The sequence below is a fragment of the Bombus flavifrons genome, chromosome 7 (assembly GCF_040668555.2).
Source record: "Bombus flavifrons isolate JBK064 chromosome 7, iyBomFlav1_principal, whole genome shotgun sequence".
NCBI lineage: Eukaryota > Metazoa > Arthropoda > Insecta > Hymenoptera > Apidae > Bombus > Bombus flavifrons.
The window spans coordinates 11886502-11905907 of NC_138448.1; the positions used below are offsets into that span (position 1 = coordinate 11886502).

The 19406-nt window shown below is 38.6% G+C and overlaps 1 protein-coding gene and 1 long non-coding RNA gene across 7 annotated transcripts in view; one reads left to right on the forward strand and one right to left on the reverse strand.

Moving 5' to 3' along the window:
• Positions 1-19406, forward strand: part of Sesn (Sestrin) — a 147269-nt gene that overhangs the window by 47990 nt on the left and 79873 nt on the right. For all 6 annotated transcript variants that reach the window (XM_069117478.1, XM_069117479.1, XM_069117484.1 and 3 more), the window contains one exon: positions 1219-1248. In XM_069117478.1, the coding sequence (XP_068973579.1) occupies positions 1219-1248 (30 nt within the window). The remainder of the gene's footprint in view (positions 1-1218; positions 1249-19406) is intronic.
• LOC138181722 (uncharacterized) lies at positions 12783-15392 on the reverse strand. Its single transcript, XR_011173585.1, has 3 exons — positions 14308-15392; positions 13105-14226; positions 12783-13058 (listed from the first exon to the last, which is right to left on the reverse strand). It is a non-coding gene; the product is annotated as an uncharacterized LOC138181722 (long non-coding RNA).

Consider the following 19406-nt stretch of genomic DNA (forward strand, 5'->3'; position numbering starts at 1 on the left):
TCGAGATGTAAGCCGAAAGACAAAGTCGAAGTACAAGTATAATTCAAAGACGTTCTCGTTTCATTTACGTAACGTCTTTCCCTAGTTCGAAGAGAGTTATCATGTTTCAACAGCGGGCAAGGTTATTAAATATATTATTTAGTGTCAGTTATTTCCATATCGAAGTGAATCATTGGTTTGGTCGGATAATCTGGATCGAGGTGAACCAGAAATTTGAACGCGCGAAAGAATATGATAGCCGTGATCGGTCTCTTAACGCGTGTATCTTGACATTTAAACAGTGTCCCGACGGGACTCAGCGACGATCTCATAATTAAGTCGAGTCTTCGCGGCTGTCTTGCTTTTCAGCGATATTACGATAATTTATTTTCGAATTAGAAAACAAGTCGTGAGACTATAACCGTTACCGCATGACGAAGGAATTCATGAATTTCAAATGTAGAGAGAATGTTTTATTCGTTTCAATACTGTTGAAATTTGCATGAAGTTTCTTTGAGCTAGTCATCGCTGTAAAACAATTTATTTAAATGTCTCACGGAAGGAAATTTCTCCTTCTTCTTCGCTTTCACGTTATTTCGTTCGGTTCGGGACACGTACGAAGATAATGAAGGTTAATTAGATGGGTTGACGTATCAAGCGTTAAATTAATCCTTGCACGTTATCTACAGTCTCTTGCGGAATATATTCAAGCATGACAGCTGATTGCTGCAAATTGGCTTCAATTTCCTTCAATTTGCAAGCGACTAAAAAAAAAAAAAAAATCATGTACCGTGGGCGGCATCTGCCGACCGACCAAACTCGTGTGTAGATAAAGTAGGCACTTACGTAGGTAACGTAGCCTTTCGTCTCGTTTTTCACGGAAACGTTAGTATCGAATTCGTCGACAGATGGCAGGATGACGCTTGCTCGCGTGAATTTCAATTCGTTCTCCAGTTCACGGTCATATGTGTGTCAGCTTGTTGTTGTGCTCGCATCGCGATTAAAATTAATTAGTATGTACATACATAATTCGTTAATGTTCATTAATCAACATGTGAACCCACAACATTCATATCACCTACTAAGGTAACGCTATTCTCCCGCTCGTCTACTCTACGACCCTTAATATTATTATTGTATAAGAATTTCAAACGATAGAACGTTAACCCTCTTTCGTAATAGCCATTGCAAAATGGTGTCGATTGTAGGACTAACTCGACTCGATTGTTTTTGTTTCAGTTACCGGATCTGAACAACCTCGATGAAAAGGTGAGTGCTACCAACGAATTCCCATTCACCTATCTCACGTTAATCGCGATATCTTCAGGGTAAGTGAAATCTGAGATCTTTTCGTTTTTAAAATGATGAATATCTCTGTAATTGCTCGAACGTATTCGAGTAATTTCATATCGTGCTAACCATCGAACTTGGATATTCATCTCGCCCTAAAATTCGCCTGTTTCCTTTAATATCGTATAATATCGCGTATAAATCTAGCGATATCACGTTCGAGGGGAGTCCGTGTTAATTGTTAGATACAAGATTTTATGGTGGCTTAAATATTCGAGGCAGAATTAAAGTGCTACGTGACTGGAATCACGAATAAGCTGTTCGTGAATGAATTAAGCTCACGCAAAGAGACTTATGTAATCTCCGTGAAAAAGATACACGTGAAACCATTAAGAACGTCTCGAGGCAGAAGTATGCGGCTTACGATCGTCGTTAATGCTGGTAAACATCTTTGAAAGCTATTCTCGCGCCTCTTGACCTGCGCGCGCATGCCCCTGAATTTGTTTCGTGGATTATTTTCGGCGCGCTATTACAAACGGGATTGTATTTTTTGTATCAAAGTGATACACTGGCTTACTTATACTACTGTGTAAGAGATTAGGAATTATTGCGTTAGATAGTAGTACAGTTTGTAGCTTTCTTTTTCTTAAGATAGTGCACGTTATATTTAAGTTTTTAGTTATTCGATATTTAGGTTTTTAATCCATGAATATATCTTATTGTAAAATTTGTGATTAACCTTAATCGAAGAATAGTCCTTGGAAAATCGTCGACATACAGGTTCCGTTCTAACATTTTTTCACCCTAATAATCATCCATTATGGAGTGAAGGTTGCTTGCATTTGAGACGTAGCAATCACAGGATTTAAATAGGTCCATTGAATCTCCATATAGCATCGTTTTGTTCGGTTTTGCTGAGTTTTGTTCCGACAGTATTAGAGCGAAAGGATGGTATTAGGAGCAATTAGTCTAATGCAAACTTGCACGAGAGCCAATCGCTCCTGCCTCGTCTTCCTGTGTACGAACTTAATACCCGTTTCATCATTCGCGAGTTAGAGCATGGAATGTAGCCTATCTCGATGCACCGCTTCTCGAGTCATTTAATCGGCTATTACACAGAACACCGAACCCCGTTCTTAAGCATCCTCGAACGCACAGTAATTCTAGTCATCAAGCAATCGATAAGATCGATCTTATAATTTCGATTTACTGACATGGACTTATTAATTTGTTTACGACAGGTTTATGAACTCAAAAACAAGAAAGAAACCGAAAGCCTTTTCTTATCGAGGTTACTTATTTGGACTTGTAATCGCACCTGCTTTGTCTTTTCGATCGTCCATCAACTTTGGTAAAGTGCGCAGGTGTTTTTTCATTAATACATTAATCTTTGGTCGATACGTTCCATTTATTAATACGTAGTTTATTGTTGACGATATTTATAGCGAACAGTTGCAAATATAGTACGTTTAAGTAGAATTGACCTTCCATACGCACACATATTCATTTATATCTATTTGATAGCTGTTTATATTCAAGCGTAATTTTTTTACTGTTATACGCTTCCAACTAATCTAAAAATATTCGAAGAAATTTATCAACGTCTCCTGCGTATTATATAATCCTTCGTTCACTCAAATGTTAGAGAAGACAATTTTTTTTTTTTTTTTTTTTTTAACAAAAGTAAAAGTTAGCGGAGAGAAATTCAAGAGTGAAATGTTGCTTGAACTATTCGTGATCTGATTTATCTACATGTGATCGTATCGTTCCACGATTTGTTAGTAGGTCAGTGGCCTAATATTTTATTACAACGATCAGCTTGCCATTCGTTCGGATAGTTCTCTCACAAAGGCTACAGTTTCTAGAAGTGTTTTAAAATTGACCGATTACCGAGAAAACTAGTCTGGCGTCGTGCACGTTGAATCGACAGAACATAGGTGGAACCACGCGGAAACGAATCATTAAGATAATTGATTGTGAAACAACGTGCGCTCCTTCGATCGGCGAGCTACACGTGAGAAAAGACACGGTTTATCATTTGATTTAAGCGTTCTTCCTATCTTCTATACTATATCTGTTACATCACCGATATTTCGCGTCAGGACATTGTGTTTTTTCGTTCGAAATCGAATTACATTGATGAAAGCAGAGAGCAGTTTAAGCAAAGAACGAGTATTTCGATGAAATAGCTACGTGACTATTATCACGTTAATACCATTAATGAGATGCCATACAAAAAGTGTAAATGATTCTGCTATGACAGTTATCTCTTTTTTCTTTTATATGAATATGTATCGTGATGTTCTCGGTGATTTCCATACTTACCTGTTATGTATATGTTCTTCGGTTAATCGAAACGAATTCGATCGAACGTTCTATTAAAATGAAATAACGTTCTCGATCGAGAAACGTACGTACATACATTATCTCTTGTTTGTTTTCCGTGTCGTCGTTTCCAAGCATCGTTGGTGTTCGATTACTTGGAAAACACCGTTTGACGGAAACCGAATTAGTTTCGTAGAACAACGAGACCACCGTTCTTCCTCCGGAAACGAGTTCTACGAACGTTTCCAATTATACATGTTTCGAGAGCCCGGAGAAATTGGACTGTGACGTGAACGTGACAAATTCTTCCGCTGTTCCGTGAATTGTTCGAACTTTACATTTCATAGGAATATTTTCATCCGCATACATATACATATACACACACACACACACATATATATATATGTATATATATATATATATATATATATATATCATATGTATATATAGCAAAAGTATAATTCAGTTCTCATTTTTCCAACTGCACCATCAAGTTATTCAAGCGATATTTTATTCATACTGTTACTATGGGATCCTGGAATATCTCGAACGTTATAGACATTATTGTAATATTATATCGCTTTCAGGTAATGTGCGAAGGAGTTCTGGACCGTGGATCTTTATGCAATTTCTTATTAAATTTCTAAATTAATCTTCGATTAATACTCGCAAGTTCAGATTAAAAATTTTTATCTGGAGATTTCAACGGATCGTGAAAGTTGACGTATAGCGCTGTAACTGATTACAGGTTAAGGTCGAAATTTATGAAGATCGTTGCAATCGATTGATTCGTATGAAGCTGAAAACTTGTAAGAACAGTTTACCACATCGATCGTAATCTTCCCAAACGATTAACGTCCTCGCGGTTGCGTACGTTTACCTAGACCTGCGCAACACCACGCGTAATCGTCCTCACCGCGTTATGCAATTCAGCTCGCGGAATAATTCCCTCCAATTCCACGACGACTTTACTCATTATCTACTTAACTCGGTCATCGAACTCTCCGCTGCTTTTTATCGCTGTTCCCGCGTTTCTTCTGCGCTGCGTTTTCTTCGAAATTACAGGAAGGAAAAATAGAAAGAAAAACAAGATGCACGTTCGCCAGCTGTTTCGCGTAACGATCGCTTGATTGCGAACTTCACGCGATTTTCACGCGATTTTCGCGTAACAAGTTTCCCGGTATTCGGGTTAATGCGTTTTGGCAGCCGAGAATCGGTCGTTGAGCTCGAGGAAATTTAGAAGAAATGATGAAATTTATTCCAAAATTTCGGTTTTGCAACGGTGTTTCGAAACAGGGCGCCTTCGTACACGGTACGATGTAAATAGCGAAGGAATCACGGAAGGAAAGCGTGTTTCCATTAATCAATTTATAATTCTCAGACAACACTTCAAATTTAACCCGTTCGTCAAGGAAGGCAAATTAGCTCGTCACCTATTATTACATTGTCTTCCGATTAGATCCGATTAACGTTAGTACTTTAATATTATGTATCTAGGTGTGCTATATATAATTAATTGGCAAATCAATATGATAAAAATAAATAAGTATATGCAATCGTATTTCTATCTCGATGGAAGTAAACATCAGTACTGGCAAAAACTACTTACCCTTACCAGCTAGTAATTGCAAAGTAATTGTAAACAGAAAAGTAATTACAATTCTAATACCAGGCGTTTCGACGTCTTCTAGTTCTACCGTTAATGGATCAAGCATTCACCTACCAAGTTATGGAAAATCTTTAGTACTTGCGATTAATTATTTTCAATTCTTGCGGTTACGCGAAAATATTTCGAAATTTTGCGATAAACATAACGTAGGCGCCAGGAAAGAATTTTTCTTGGTGTTTAAGCTCATTTTCGAGACGGACAATTTGTCGTAAACAACAATAGCCGTCATGATAAGCTGGCACTTAGTAAAGTAAACCAGACAGAAATCAGCAAACATTGTCGCTAATTATATCGAATTTAGAAGAAGCCCTAGTTTTCGTGCCAACGGACGCGACAGTTGCTCGCCCCGGCAGGCTACGCCGTAGGCTTGAACGACCATCCAGAATTTGTCAATTCGATGTTTTCTTCGTTCTTTTTGGATCCAACGTTGGACGAATCTCCCATCCCACGGATTATCCGCAATTCGAGCCCACGCGTGGAAAACGTGCGAAATAGCTCGATGACCCCGCTCCGAATCGCTAGACAGGAATCAGCCTCGACGCGTGAAACGGTCGTAACTACGAAGTCATAATACGCAGTGGTTAGTGGAACAGATATAGTTAGGACGTAAATTCAAGCATTCAGTGGCGATACCCAGTGTTGCAATCGTATTTAGGGTTATACGTGGTATACAACCCTTTCAACTTTATAATCGAACGGTTTTCTGCAATAAGAAGCCACTTCCTTCCACTTGCTAGTAATTCGAGAAAACCTATAAAAACTAACTGAACATCGATCGAAATCGAATCACTTTGGAACCGCTTAAAACCTGCCTCTATATATTTTCATATTTAGCGGTAAGTTAAGATCGTAGATACGAAAAATAAATCTTCTATTCCATATTCGATCTAAAGATTAGAATGCTCGCATTAGGAAGAAAGCCTTGAACTACATATATGTACTGTATGTTTAAGTTCTCACAGCCTTCGAAATATCTCAGGCTACTTATTTCAACCATCGAAATACATCGGTTCTAATGCTGATCTAACTTATACAATTTCTTGTCATCTAATATTTTTTATTATTTATTGGCCAAAGTGTATGCAGCGATACAAAGACACCGAAGATACTATGCGTGTCCCTTGAAAGTTAAATCGCGCGCGCGATCTTGCATAATCGTTTCACGCTAGCGAGAGATCCGTCGCGGAGAACAGCCGCGTTTGCATATGTACGCGAGCGGTGTTGCGCGCGACTGGCTACGCTCAGAACCGGCCGTAGGTGCCTTTAGAGGTTAAGAAAATATCTGTGTCACTTGTACCGATTGGCCGACCGGTTGCCAGATAGTCGTTATATACAGGATGGAATTTGCATGCATATTCAAGCGACTGTCTGCGCCTGCTGCAGCGAAGCATCGAGGTCGTGGTTCGATCGAGGAGCTCGAACTTCTACTCTGCGTCAAAGTCTGAGAGAGGAACGACCACTTTTCGGTGAAAGTAAATGTCTGAACTGAACGATCGAAAGAAGTTGTTGCAGGGATTCAGGAAGTTTCGTATCTTCCAGATAGAGAGATCGATTTTGATAGGTTTCGTCGATGATTCAATCCTGACCTTAAGCGTATAATAATATTAAATTACAATCGCGAAACGGGTTATGGTTTGGACACGAGGAGAATATGTTTGCGACGAACTTTAGAGTTTCAACTTCAACTTTAGCTTCAATTCTTCGGTAAGAATTAGATAGAACAGGTACAAAGAAAGAGTATAGGAATTAGTAGAAATTACGTACAATTTTCATTATCTTGGATTTGACGCAGTGTCATACCAGCGAACGGATGAGACTTAAATATTCTGTAAAAGAAGAAATAAACGCAAGGGTGTCGATATCACTTACTCAAGAGGTATTTCTTAGCAACCGATTCTTAATAAAGCTACGAGCAAAGCATGCTCCATTTATATTCTATTAAGTACGCTTAAGTCCTCTTCGAAATTCTCGCAGAGTTAGCAAGTATCTCTTCAAATTATAAACATGCTCCTTAGAAAGTTTATGTAACTTCACTGTACCACTCCTTGTTTTCCTAATCGTCTACAGTCCTTAAGCTTGATCCTCGAAATTCCTAACTAATTCCTCTGAATAATTACCACGCAAAATGGGACATCCTTCTTTAATAATTATTCCTTATTTCCAACAATTCTTTGGCCTGGATCCTGCGGCTCTGTTCAAATCGGAGCGCTGGCGGTTGGTCGCGACGCCTCGATTTTGCGCATTGTGTGCAAATTGAAGAAGAACGCGTGTACGCACAAACGCGACTAAAGATCGGCATAAACAACCCCACGCGGTGCTCGCCTATTAATCTTGTAATAACACGACACACACACGAACGACCCGTACATGGTTGGTCTTGATAGGTAACAGTGGTTGCCAAATGGCGATTGCTATTAATAAATATGTAAGATAATCATTTGCGTAACGATGATCGCAAATTTTCACGATCGATCGGTCTTTGGTGAAGACCACTTCGATTTGATCTTTGACGAGGAGAAATATTTAGTAGTTTCGTTAAAAATAGAAGGCCCGAAAGGATGATGACGATCGAAGAATAGAATTATAAAAAAGTAGCGATTTTTATCGCTCATCAGATACAGCGTCTTTTTCTGGAAAATCATAGTAAATTGGTCACACGTGGTTTACCGAAGCGCCAAGCGATATCTGTTGGAGCGATCGTCAATCGTTGTCTGAAAAGTAAAAAAAGAAAATCGTAGGTTGTTCATAAAGGGCATTGTAATATGCTCTATCGTCTGTACGGTCGATATATCGTTATATAATTATAGAATGATCGTGAATCATGTATGACAAGCGTCTCATTGATGTGATCGAATTAAGCGGTTATAAATAGATGTTTGTTGGTTACTTGTAGCAATTTAGTGCTTTAATATCGCTACCTACGATCGATCAGATACCTCTGCCGATTATTATTGAATGACGCGATGGCCTGGTATATAGATCGTTTCTCTTAGTACCTGTTCACGGTTAGCCGTTTCGTGCTTACGCAAAACGAATGTTTGCTCGGATGCAGACGGTGTTCGCTTGTTTGCGGTTTTCTCAGGTTGCCCACGTGTCTTTTAGCCGGCGATAAATATAGACGATTATTAGGTGCACCTCGAGGAAAACTGACCTCGGACTAGAGGCAAAATGATAAACACTATGCGGGTCTGTTCCGTGAACACAACATTAATTGAACAGTCGATAAATGTAACACAAGCTATACGGGACACTTGTGTTCAATGAACCACTTCTGCGTCGTTTCATTATTGTGTCTCGCGTCTTTGCTCGCTCAAGGAACAATCGGCCGAGTTTCTGGGCGACCAAGGGTGAAAATGTGAGAAAACAAGACGAGTATATGCAATGTTAGATTTCATTGTTTATCAATAACACAATACCATGCGCAATATTGCAGTCTACAAGTGTGGAGTAAAATTTGTTCGTTGAAGGCCTCGTTCTCACGAAAATCGCGTTTGAAGATGTCTCCAAATGTGGGCATAGTCAATAGATTTTTTCAATACGGTGATCAGGCTTTGCCAACACTTTCTGCAGATCGTATTCGAACAATCTTTTTTCAATGATCGATGGGTGAATAAATATACTATGATCCGCGGATGAAATGAATAATAATAGAAGCCCATTTATTCGAATTCTATTTATTGGGACAAAGTCGTATTTACAATTATCGAATGCATTTTATTGTAACTTTCTGAAATTTCTAACATGTACATATGCGAATTCCTACGTGTGAACGTATGAACGAGCGTTGTTGAAGGGTGTCGTTCTATAAACTGTGGCGGAGGAAATTTTTCGAGTACGATTATGATACGGTGTTGCACATCTGGAACGATATTCGATCGCTTTACGTACAGATTGCTCGCAACGATACACTGTGACGAGCGCACTGGAAGTTAGTGCAACGAGACGCTAATAAAGTCGATCGTTCTATCTCTGCGTATTCTCGCTATGTATGTATGTATGTATACCGTGTAGCACACGCATGATAATTACTCGTAGTTGCATTCAGATTGAAACTATCAGGTTATTGCGGCTCGTTTTAGTGCTTATTACACGTGCAATATAGGCGTCGAATAATATTCTATCGTTGATATATCGAATAATTTACCTGTTCTATTAACCTCTTGAATGATACTGGTAAACACGTCGATTTAAATATCGTTCAAATACTCTGTTTATACCATGCTCTGTACATACAAGACGTCAGAATGTCGCGCTATTTAAAGAAGAAAGGAGCGGGGGCAAGCAAAGTATTATAGCTAGTGCGAGATGTGGGAACGTAGAAGAGGGGAATAGATATTGGAGGCCGGAAAAGGAAAGAATCTGCGAGAGGAATAGCGATAGGTTGAAACATCTGGTGGAGGACTGCACAGGAGCAGAAAGAATAAAAGCGAGCGTGAAAAAGATTCTGAAGGATAACATATAGGAACAGGTGGAGAAATAGTTAAGGAAAATAGAAAAAGTAAGGAAAAAGATGGAGAAAGAAGTGGTAGAAGGAAATAGCAGAGATTAAAAGATGTAATAAGTAGACGGTTAACAGGAGGGGTGGTTGGCAGAAATAATAGTTGTAGAATAGGAAGAATTTCTAGCGTTGATTCTTAGTACTTAGTAACTAGGTTAAGGATAGCATAAGAATAAAGTATGATAGGATGAGTGAGAAAATCCGACGAGGAAGTGGGTGGTTTAGAAAATTGTAACTAAGTCGCATTTCTTGGCTACAAGTATGGCTGAATAATTTATTAACGTGTTGTGCGCCGTATCGCTGTTGTTTATGAGTGATGTTTTCCTTCGTCTAAGTAGAATTTCACGAATAATTCACTAGAATTTACACAAAGTTAACAAGAGGTTTGTAACAGACGGAAATATATAGAAATTTGTTATAATTACTAGACATATCAAATTCATGCTAGTTACGAGTAGTCTGTAACAGAATCATATGATATGAAAGAATAATTAGAACGAATATCTGATGTGCAAAACAATGGATATGTTAATGCCTGGTTTAAGCATGATTTGACGAAAAACAATGAAAATTATCGTAAGTAATGTATACCGAGTCGTTTCACGAATAATTAACCTCGATGCTTTATAGCGATATTCATGTAGAATACGCGATATTTCTCAGAGAAATAAGAAAAACATTTATCTTCTGATCTTAATAAATTCGACCCTGAAGAGGTTAAGTAATTCCTCTTCCGTTGCATAGGCCGTAAGTATTAGAATCGAAACGAGTTAACCGTGCATTCTTTCGCAGATGTACCATAAATAGGGATTTTCACGACACGTTTGTTATTATCAAGTTTTAAATAAACACGTTAAAATTATACGCGTGACTTCAGGTTCCGTGGTTCTCGAAAATTCGCGAAGCGAATTTGTTTTCTAGCTGACGTATCTATCGAAAATGATTTCGTTGTCGTACAATCTCATCACACGCGACTACATTATACTTGGAGAAGCATTTTCCAATGCAACTGGCTCTCACGTTAATTTTGGTCATCGTACGGTTAGGAATACGTTTTGCAATATTCGTTCGATAATTTATTTACTCGAGCACTCGTAACTCGATTTATTTACAAAAGGAACGCGTGATATCAACATAATTCGTCAAATTCGAAATACATTGCCAATGTTGCCGCATAGCTCTGTTAATAGCTTCGATATTTTGTTATTCCGAAAGCTGTTGGTTCGATGCTCGAGCTAAATCTGCTTTCGATTCTCTTCTTCCCTGCCTCGGGAGACACGTGTCTGCAGCTATTACAAAAATAAGCGATCTCTCACTCCAACTGCTTTCTGCTTTCTCTTGTTTACCAGAAATTGAGATAAGAAAAGTGTGTTAATGGCATTGACGAGGATACCGAACCATCTCGTTTTGATCGAGTGAATTATATTTCAAAATACTTGCTAGCAAGTGTAATAGTAAAGAATCAAAACTCTTTCTGACGTCAAACGGGTATATACACACGTACGAAACAAACAAGTACATAGAGCGAAATGCTATTTATTTATCGAAACTTCATTTGTTTGAACGAAATTTTAGTTAGTAACCAATTAACCTCTTGTCTCGTGACTTTGTTTTTTGAATATACACGTCAACGTTATTTACGACTTCGTTACGATGTTTGAGGAAAAGTATTGAAATATTGTATCCATAAACTTGCTATCTCAGTGATCTGTAACACTTGTAACTGGAATTAAACTCAAAGCTGAGATTAAACTTTGTGTTTGATTCTGAATCATTACCACGAGTATGGCGAGATATTTATTATAAAGGTTAGGCGTTGATTGAATTCGCTTGTCTAAATGTAAAATCTTTTCCCATGAATGACAGAAGCACGGGGAAGAGAAATATAGTTTGAACAGAAGACATAGAGAAAACTCGTCGAATTTCGGTTAAACGAATTGTTTATGTCCGATGGATTCAAGTAAATGAATTCTACAATGGAACGCTCTCGTTCTCGTCCAATCGACACCCGTGAAAACACGAAATGTCGCGATCGAAGATGTGAACGCCGGTTGCCTTGACAAGAGAAATTTTGAAATCCCGCCGCGTTTTTCGTGTTCCGCGTCGAAATTCGATAAAGAGCCTCTTGTCGAGTCCCCACCCGTTTCCCTGCCTTTTTCTTGGACGCCTTGTTCTGCTCGTGGCGCGTGCTTCTGTTTGTAACGAGTGGCGCCAAACCGGCATGACAGCAGGACTCTCTGCGTCCCAGATCGAGTTATTCTATTTGTCGAGATCACGCAATCGGCCACGGCCCGTTCACGTTCTTCTGTGTATATACTGCTATATACACAGGCGTGGGTACGAGGAAGAGGGCCACCACCGTTCGAGAAAACGAATGTGGAACTTTTAATAGCCGGTTTCGCGAGTCGTGCGAAGGACACGATATTCTCTCTTGAGGAGGATCCGCTTTTTTATGACAAGAGAGGAAAACAACGCTATAGCCTGGCTGAAATTAGTCAAATTATTTAAATTTAAGCATCGTCCAAGTACACTACCGTGAACCTCTACTTAACGCTTCATCTGGATACTAAGTCGTTTTCAACCAGCAATTTTAAGTCATTTTTCATCATTTTTCGTGTTTTGTATAAATTTCGTCTTACTGAAAAAGAATAAAATGACATATACCAATTTAATAAATTATTCGATGATATTCTAGAAAGTTGGAAGAGTTTCGAAGAATTTTTTGGAATTTGTGAAAACACAAACCTGAAAGAGGGTGCATGAACCTAAATCGGCATGTAGACGACGTCAGTAAAAATAAGGTTGCAGACGATGTGTTAATTAAGATTGAAAGGAACAGCAGTTGCTAATCTGATATTATTTCTGGTTTCGTGTCATTTTTCATGTCCCCTCTCGATCGAAATGAAAATTTTCTTCCAATATTTCGTAACGTTTTATTAATTGCTTCGTATTAAATCTCGTTTATTTCGAGATCATCCGTGTTGGCCAATAAGTAGAATAAATTAAACAATCGATACAAAAATCACCCAAGGAACTGGTTTAATCTGAATAACGCTCAACATCAGGATCCTCGACCTCTTCTTCCGCTTGTCTTTCAAGTCTATGATTTATCTATCGTTCATCGAAGCTCTCGAAGAGATATCTTTATTTTTTCGTCGTAGCATTATGTTGTTTGCATTGAATTATGCGAGGCAGCCACATGATGCAACATTGCAAAACAATGATATCATCAGACGCCACGCGATACGCAGGTGGTGCGTTGTATTTTCGATTTTGGTTTCGCGATGGGGTGACTTTCTGTGCCGATTGTCGACATCGTTTCACGTCGTTCGAAAGATAATACGCCACTCGAGCGATGCATTCGATGGTGGATTTCGTTGAAACGCAATTTCGTGGGGATCGATAAACATAACTGGTTTCTGACAGCGCGACAATTTCCATTTACACGTTGGTTATGTATATTTATGTTGATAAGTGTTGGTGCAAGAAATTAGCAATTAACCAAGAATATCCTTTTCTTTTTCACATTTATTTTGCTGATGATAAACTGTGTGAGTTTAGGTTACAACGTTGGTTTATCGTACGTTGAGGTGTTAAGCTCGCAGTGATAGAGCGTAGAATTGTTATTAGGCTTTCAAGGATTTCATAGATGGTCACGTTAATTTAATTCTACGATTCTTCGTCGGTTGATATCAGAGTCAAGGAAGCATCCGAGTTTCGATCGAGTTCGGTGCGCGACATATTAATCGCGACCTCGATAATCTATAATTGCATCAATCTCATCTTTCGCATACGTTATCGCCTAATTATTAACCGACTGCGAACAAAAATAGCGCAGGATAATGGCCAATGACGTATGCATCGTCTCGAACGCTTTTCGAGTTCTTTTATTCTCTTGCTTCCTCGTTTGCTCGGTGAAAATGTAATTTACATTCGTGTGACAACCTTAATATTCGATATACAACGAATGCAAATATCGATATGCAAATTTCAAGGTGACGACCGTCGCGTGCCACCTTCATTTCCAATTATCTTCGAAGATAGAAACATCGAACTTCAGGATTTTCTTATTTCTCGCGTACAGCGTTTGATTTCTTAATTAGTTGGCGATTAATCGATTTCATCACGTCGTCTCGTCGCCATTCGCGTCTCCTCGCGTATTTACGCGTAACACCACCCACGCAATGCGTTTTGTCGCACGCTATCTCTTTTCCGCTCCATCTCTTCCTTCCTTCTTCTCCGCATCTACCCTTTGAACCGCGAGCTTTATCTTCATTTTATTTATAATTAGCCACGCGAGGACGACGCACACGAGCAAACGAAACGGCATATCTTTCCTTGAACGTGAGGTTGTTCACGCGTCGATTGTTATGCAAAGGTTGGTCGATCATCCATCCATGCTGTCTGTGATCTCGATCATACCGTTTTTCGACGATCACATTCCGTTATATAAAGTATCCTGTAGCTAATGATACAATCGACAGATAGATGATTTTACACGAGAAGAAACAAGTTTTGAGGAAAATATAGAATACATTTTTTTCACCTGGCGTTTTGTTTTCGAGTAAATGGACTCTTAACATTCGCCAAAATACTCTCGACTTGAACAATTTCACAGTAGACTAACGTTTCTGCTGATTTGTGTCTTTATTGTATTTGATAATGGAAAATACACGGTGCGACGGAATATTCGTGGATGTTACATTTGATTTGGTCAGAAAACATTGAACATTTTTTCTATTCTTTTTGGATACAAATTCTCTTTTCATACTGGGAAAAGGAGAACTTTCTTTCAGTTCTCGATCTTTTCTTCTAATATTCTAACGTCACTTTTGTATATTTTTTTAGAATACACTGATAGAGTATTGATTTTACGTGATACGAATAAAAACCTTCAGAGTTATTCTATGCTTTAGATTATTTTCTCCTGTGGAATCCGCTATACACGTTGACTCGATTGACTCGAGTAGTAATCTAGACAAGGTTTAAGATGCAACGTGTTACATCGCTTTATCTCGTATTATGATAATATTGCTGCGTTATTTTCTGCGCAGGTCACGAGTGACTTCTGTGATCGCATTTACTGAAACCTCCACCATGATGTGTCGTTCGAATAAAGGACAGTCGGTTGATTGGATTTATTAAGTGGCCTCTATCAGAGCAAGACATGTCTCATCGTTGTCGCGCTACTTAGAATAAACAATTGCGCGTTCAGATTTGAAACGACACTCGAAGCAAAAACCTCGAGTCAAACGTCGTTTCGTAATGTCTCATACACATATCATCACATTGTGACAAACTCTGCACTCTAGCTATCTTCGGATGTAGTGGTATGTAACTTGAAGAAAATGCGTCTTTCCCTCGTTGTCGCATGACCGTCGAACCCGCCTCAATTATGTTACACTACCCGCCAAAAGTTTAGATTTATTGCATACAATCATAAAATTCAAAAGGCAATGTCTATTTGGTATTCCGCTGCTTTCGTAAAGTCTTTGAATATAGATTAATCAATGTAAGGGAAATTTCGATTAATATCTACGAGTCTTGGAAGTTTGTATAGTTTTTGGTCAAATCTTTCGACAAAGATCTATCAAATTAAAGAAAATTTCTCTATATATCTGCAATACTAAAATTTCTGCTACCTTCAGGAGATATCTTCAGACAAAGATCCATCAAACTAAAAGAGGATTTCGTTGATATCCGCAATTTTAAATTAATAACAAAATTGAGGATTAAAATTTATTTTAGAATTCTTTTATCGATCTGTAAAAATAGCAATCTTAACTTTAAGAATTTTCCCGAATCTAATCGAAACTCAAATTTAGCCGTAACCTACTCCACTCCAATCAAATCCTTCGTTTTGGTACTTAAAAATAAAGTTAGTTCATTGACTAACGATATAATTCGAAACTTTTACCAGATATTGTATATTTGCAAAGATGCAGTCGCATGCCAGCGATTTTTTCATCGAGTTGTTTATCATTGGAAGAGGGTTCGACGATTTATTGACGAGCGTGTTGATAAAAGCGTTACGAGCTGCGTGCAGAATGGTACCGCGAGCGTATCGATGCAGGAAAAAGAAAGTATCGCGAATTCTGGGGGAAGAGAGACGGGAAAGAGGGTCGTTTCATCGACGTATGTAGGAAAAATTCGATAAGACCTCGTGAAAGGGGCACTTAATCGTTCGATTGACCCTCTGCTCTGACGGCTCGGCTAAACTGGCAATCAGTAATTGTGTCAGACAACCGGCTGCCCTTGTTGACAGTTCTCGATGTCAGCGCACATCCCACGAGAATCGTCGAATATTGTCGCTTGACTTTCCAAGATACTCTTTAGTTCGTGTCGCGTCAACGTTTCTTAATCTACTCATGGAGAACACAAGTTTATTTTCGGAGTGGAAGTATCGTTTATGATAGAAGCTAATTCACTTAAATTCCTCTTTTATTTATCTTGTTATTAAAACATTCGTGACTGGTAATTTTATCGAGAGCATCTCGAGTATCTTATCTTAAAATATAAAATCACAAAATTCACAAATACACATTTTATCGAAATCTTAAAGAATAAAATCATAATTAATCAGAAGTCGAAATACGCGACTAAATGCGAATTTAAAAAGTCCGGTCTTAAACCACTATGATTATCATCTTGCCAATTACATATTCAAAAGTTTGGATATTTGAATATTTTTATCTATATTAATATCTCAAGTTGTCTATATTTTGTTGGAATCTCGCGTTATTAATGCAACAAACCAAGAACTGGATTTTAAGTGTTCGACGATCGTTCTCGAGGATTCGACGATCTCGCCATTCGAATCGAACGATATTCGGTGATTTGTTCGTGGATGGAATCCAGGCGACGACACTGCGCGCATAATTGCATTGATCTTCGTGAAGTCCGGCTGAAACGATGGTCGGATATCACCAATTACCCATGCCAGTCATCGTCACATGTTCAACTGTGTCCCCTATTCGTTATCAAGCGTGGAGATTTTTTTTAGATGCCGGGTACAGGCTGCACTCGCCGAGCGTGTACGGTATGCGCGTAAATCCGCTCCGCACACAATACTCGTTGCACGACCAGCGTTTCACTGTAATACCAAACTACGTCATATAGTGGATTATAGTCCAGCCGCGATACACCGGGGTCAAACGCCCTGTTATCGCAATGCCTTCGCATGAGAATACGTGAACGCGTAAATACATCGTAACTTTAATCGATTTTTGCTAATTGACGTTCACCAACCGATTATTCGAACACGGAGATCAAAGTATCTTCGTGAAAGATGAGTTCGAGCTTGCCTATTGATCATCTTACGTTGAGTTCAAATTTCTTCGTTTTTAAGCTTGTCGAAGATTGGATAGATTTAATAATCTTCATGCCGATTGAATATCTTTCACAAGAGAAATTCAGATGAACGATACTTGTTTAATCGACCAATCGCGGGTAGGCGCGATCGCGAGGAAGCGCGTCAACAGGAGTCGTAAATTCCCGTTACGATTAAAATAATCGACGCCACGAACAGATCGATCTCCTATTTCGATTAGGATAATAGAGGTAGTTTAATGAGTATAACGCTTGATTAACAGTTCACAAATAGTATATATTTCCAACAACTTTGTAGAAAAGATAGTTACGCTGGTGCGTAAGGTATAAGTAAAGTAGGTGAATGATCTAAGGATGTGAAGCCGATAAAGAGATGTTGACTGTTCTAAAGATGATGAACCAGTGAAGTTCGCTGACCATACTGTTGCAAAGGAAAACTCTTGTTCGGTGATGATCGCCCCACCACTGGTCATTTGCGGGTGGAATCCTGGGAAACATGGGAAAACCCACGTTCCCCCAATTTTTACCTGATGGAGCAATAACCATAAGGAACCTCTTGATTCGAAGATGCTTTATGCCAATTGACGGCTTTAGCGGTAAATCGAAAAGCTTCGTTTTATGACAGTTCCTTAGGATTATTGCGATCCGCTTAATTGTGTTGACGTGGCCAGTGTCCCCTCGATCGAGGGAAAGATTCCGGACTACGCAAGGATTCATCCGACGAAACAGTACTATTGTACGGTATTACCGGTTATCGAACGATATCGTTGGTATTCAAATTTCTCTGCAATGATTCTGATATTTATTCTACTTTAATTAAATATCTAGCTTAACACTGAAACTATTACGGTGGTCAAAATGATCAATTCGTGATGTTTCATTGAGATTTTGCAGGCTCATTGAAGTGCATTTTTGAAGAATCGAACGACTCTTTCTAAAATGCGCATATATTTCCGTACAGCTTTCATTTAGTTATACCTGTTTGGTGTAACCTGTCATTTCATTTGGTTTACTTTCCCTGGAGGGGTAAACCGGTTCACCCTCTGAGTTTGACTATTACTAACGTTAAATCGAATAGAATAAGACATTTACTGGTCATGGGGCTGGGTTTAGAAATGTAGCTATTCTACCGTACGTTTCTAACAATATAAGCTTCTACATAGATCAGTGTGTCAGTTTTGATCTTTTCTATCGTTAATTCAATGCGCTACGTTATTATGGTTTAACAGGTTAAATAACCTCTCAGTCAGAAACCTTGAAGTCAATGATAAACGGGCAAACTACAAGAAAAATACCTTCTGCGGTTGAACCAGAAAAAGCCAATCAACTCGCAAAATTGATTAGGAGGTGCAATAAAGCGCTTCGAGTTACGATAAGCTCATCGTGTTCGCATAGACATCGTTTACTTATCGTCGCACGTTCTATCTGTGCTCCTAGGTCTTTAACTGGGCGTATCGTACAAAAACAAGAGAAGTAGGTCAGTCGAAAGTATAGTACGTTCCGGTTTTATATGCGTTACATCGCGATTGCTGCTAATCAAATCGCAGCTCGTCTCGCATTTTTTCGCGTACACGCGGCCACGCACGCGCTCGGTGAATACCACGATAGTGCTACCGATAGCGAACGATAACAATAATCGTTTACGCGATTTTCTGTTCATTCGATCGTCCAAATGTATTCGAATTCATGGGATCTCTCTCTCTCTCTCTCTCTCTCTCAGTGACTCACGTGGAGAATATACGGGTTGCAAGTTTACGTAATAATTAATTATGCGTGCTCGTCGTTCGAACATCTCGTTCCTTCTTCTGTTGTTAATCGACACTGCTTGTTTTTCTATCGAAAATGAATATAAACGATTAATAGTCGCTTGTCAGAAATCACGTGCATTACAAATAAGTTGGATAAATAGGAGATAAATCGCTGAGTTTGCAAAAAGAGATTCTTGTGTTTGTATTATAGTTTGTAAACGTAGTGGTGGATAGAAGAAGGTTCAGATTTAATAGATACTTGTGTGCATGAATAATATAGTTACTTTTTATCAGGGTAATGGTTATTTATTCCGGGATATGTGTTATATCTGTACCGCGGATGTGTATGCAAATTCAAATTATTATGAATTCAAATGAAGAGTTAGAATTTAAGTAGAGATCTGTTTCATTCTCTAAATATTGTCGGATAATGTTATGTGCATTCAGTACAATTTTGTTCGTCTAAATTTCCCAAACTGCATAATTATCTCCGATTTAATCGATCTTATTCCTTCTTCTTAGGTACATAATTTTCTTCTATAAAATTATAGTGTCTCGTACCGGTTAC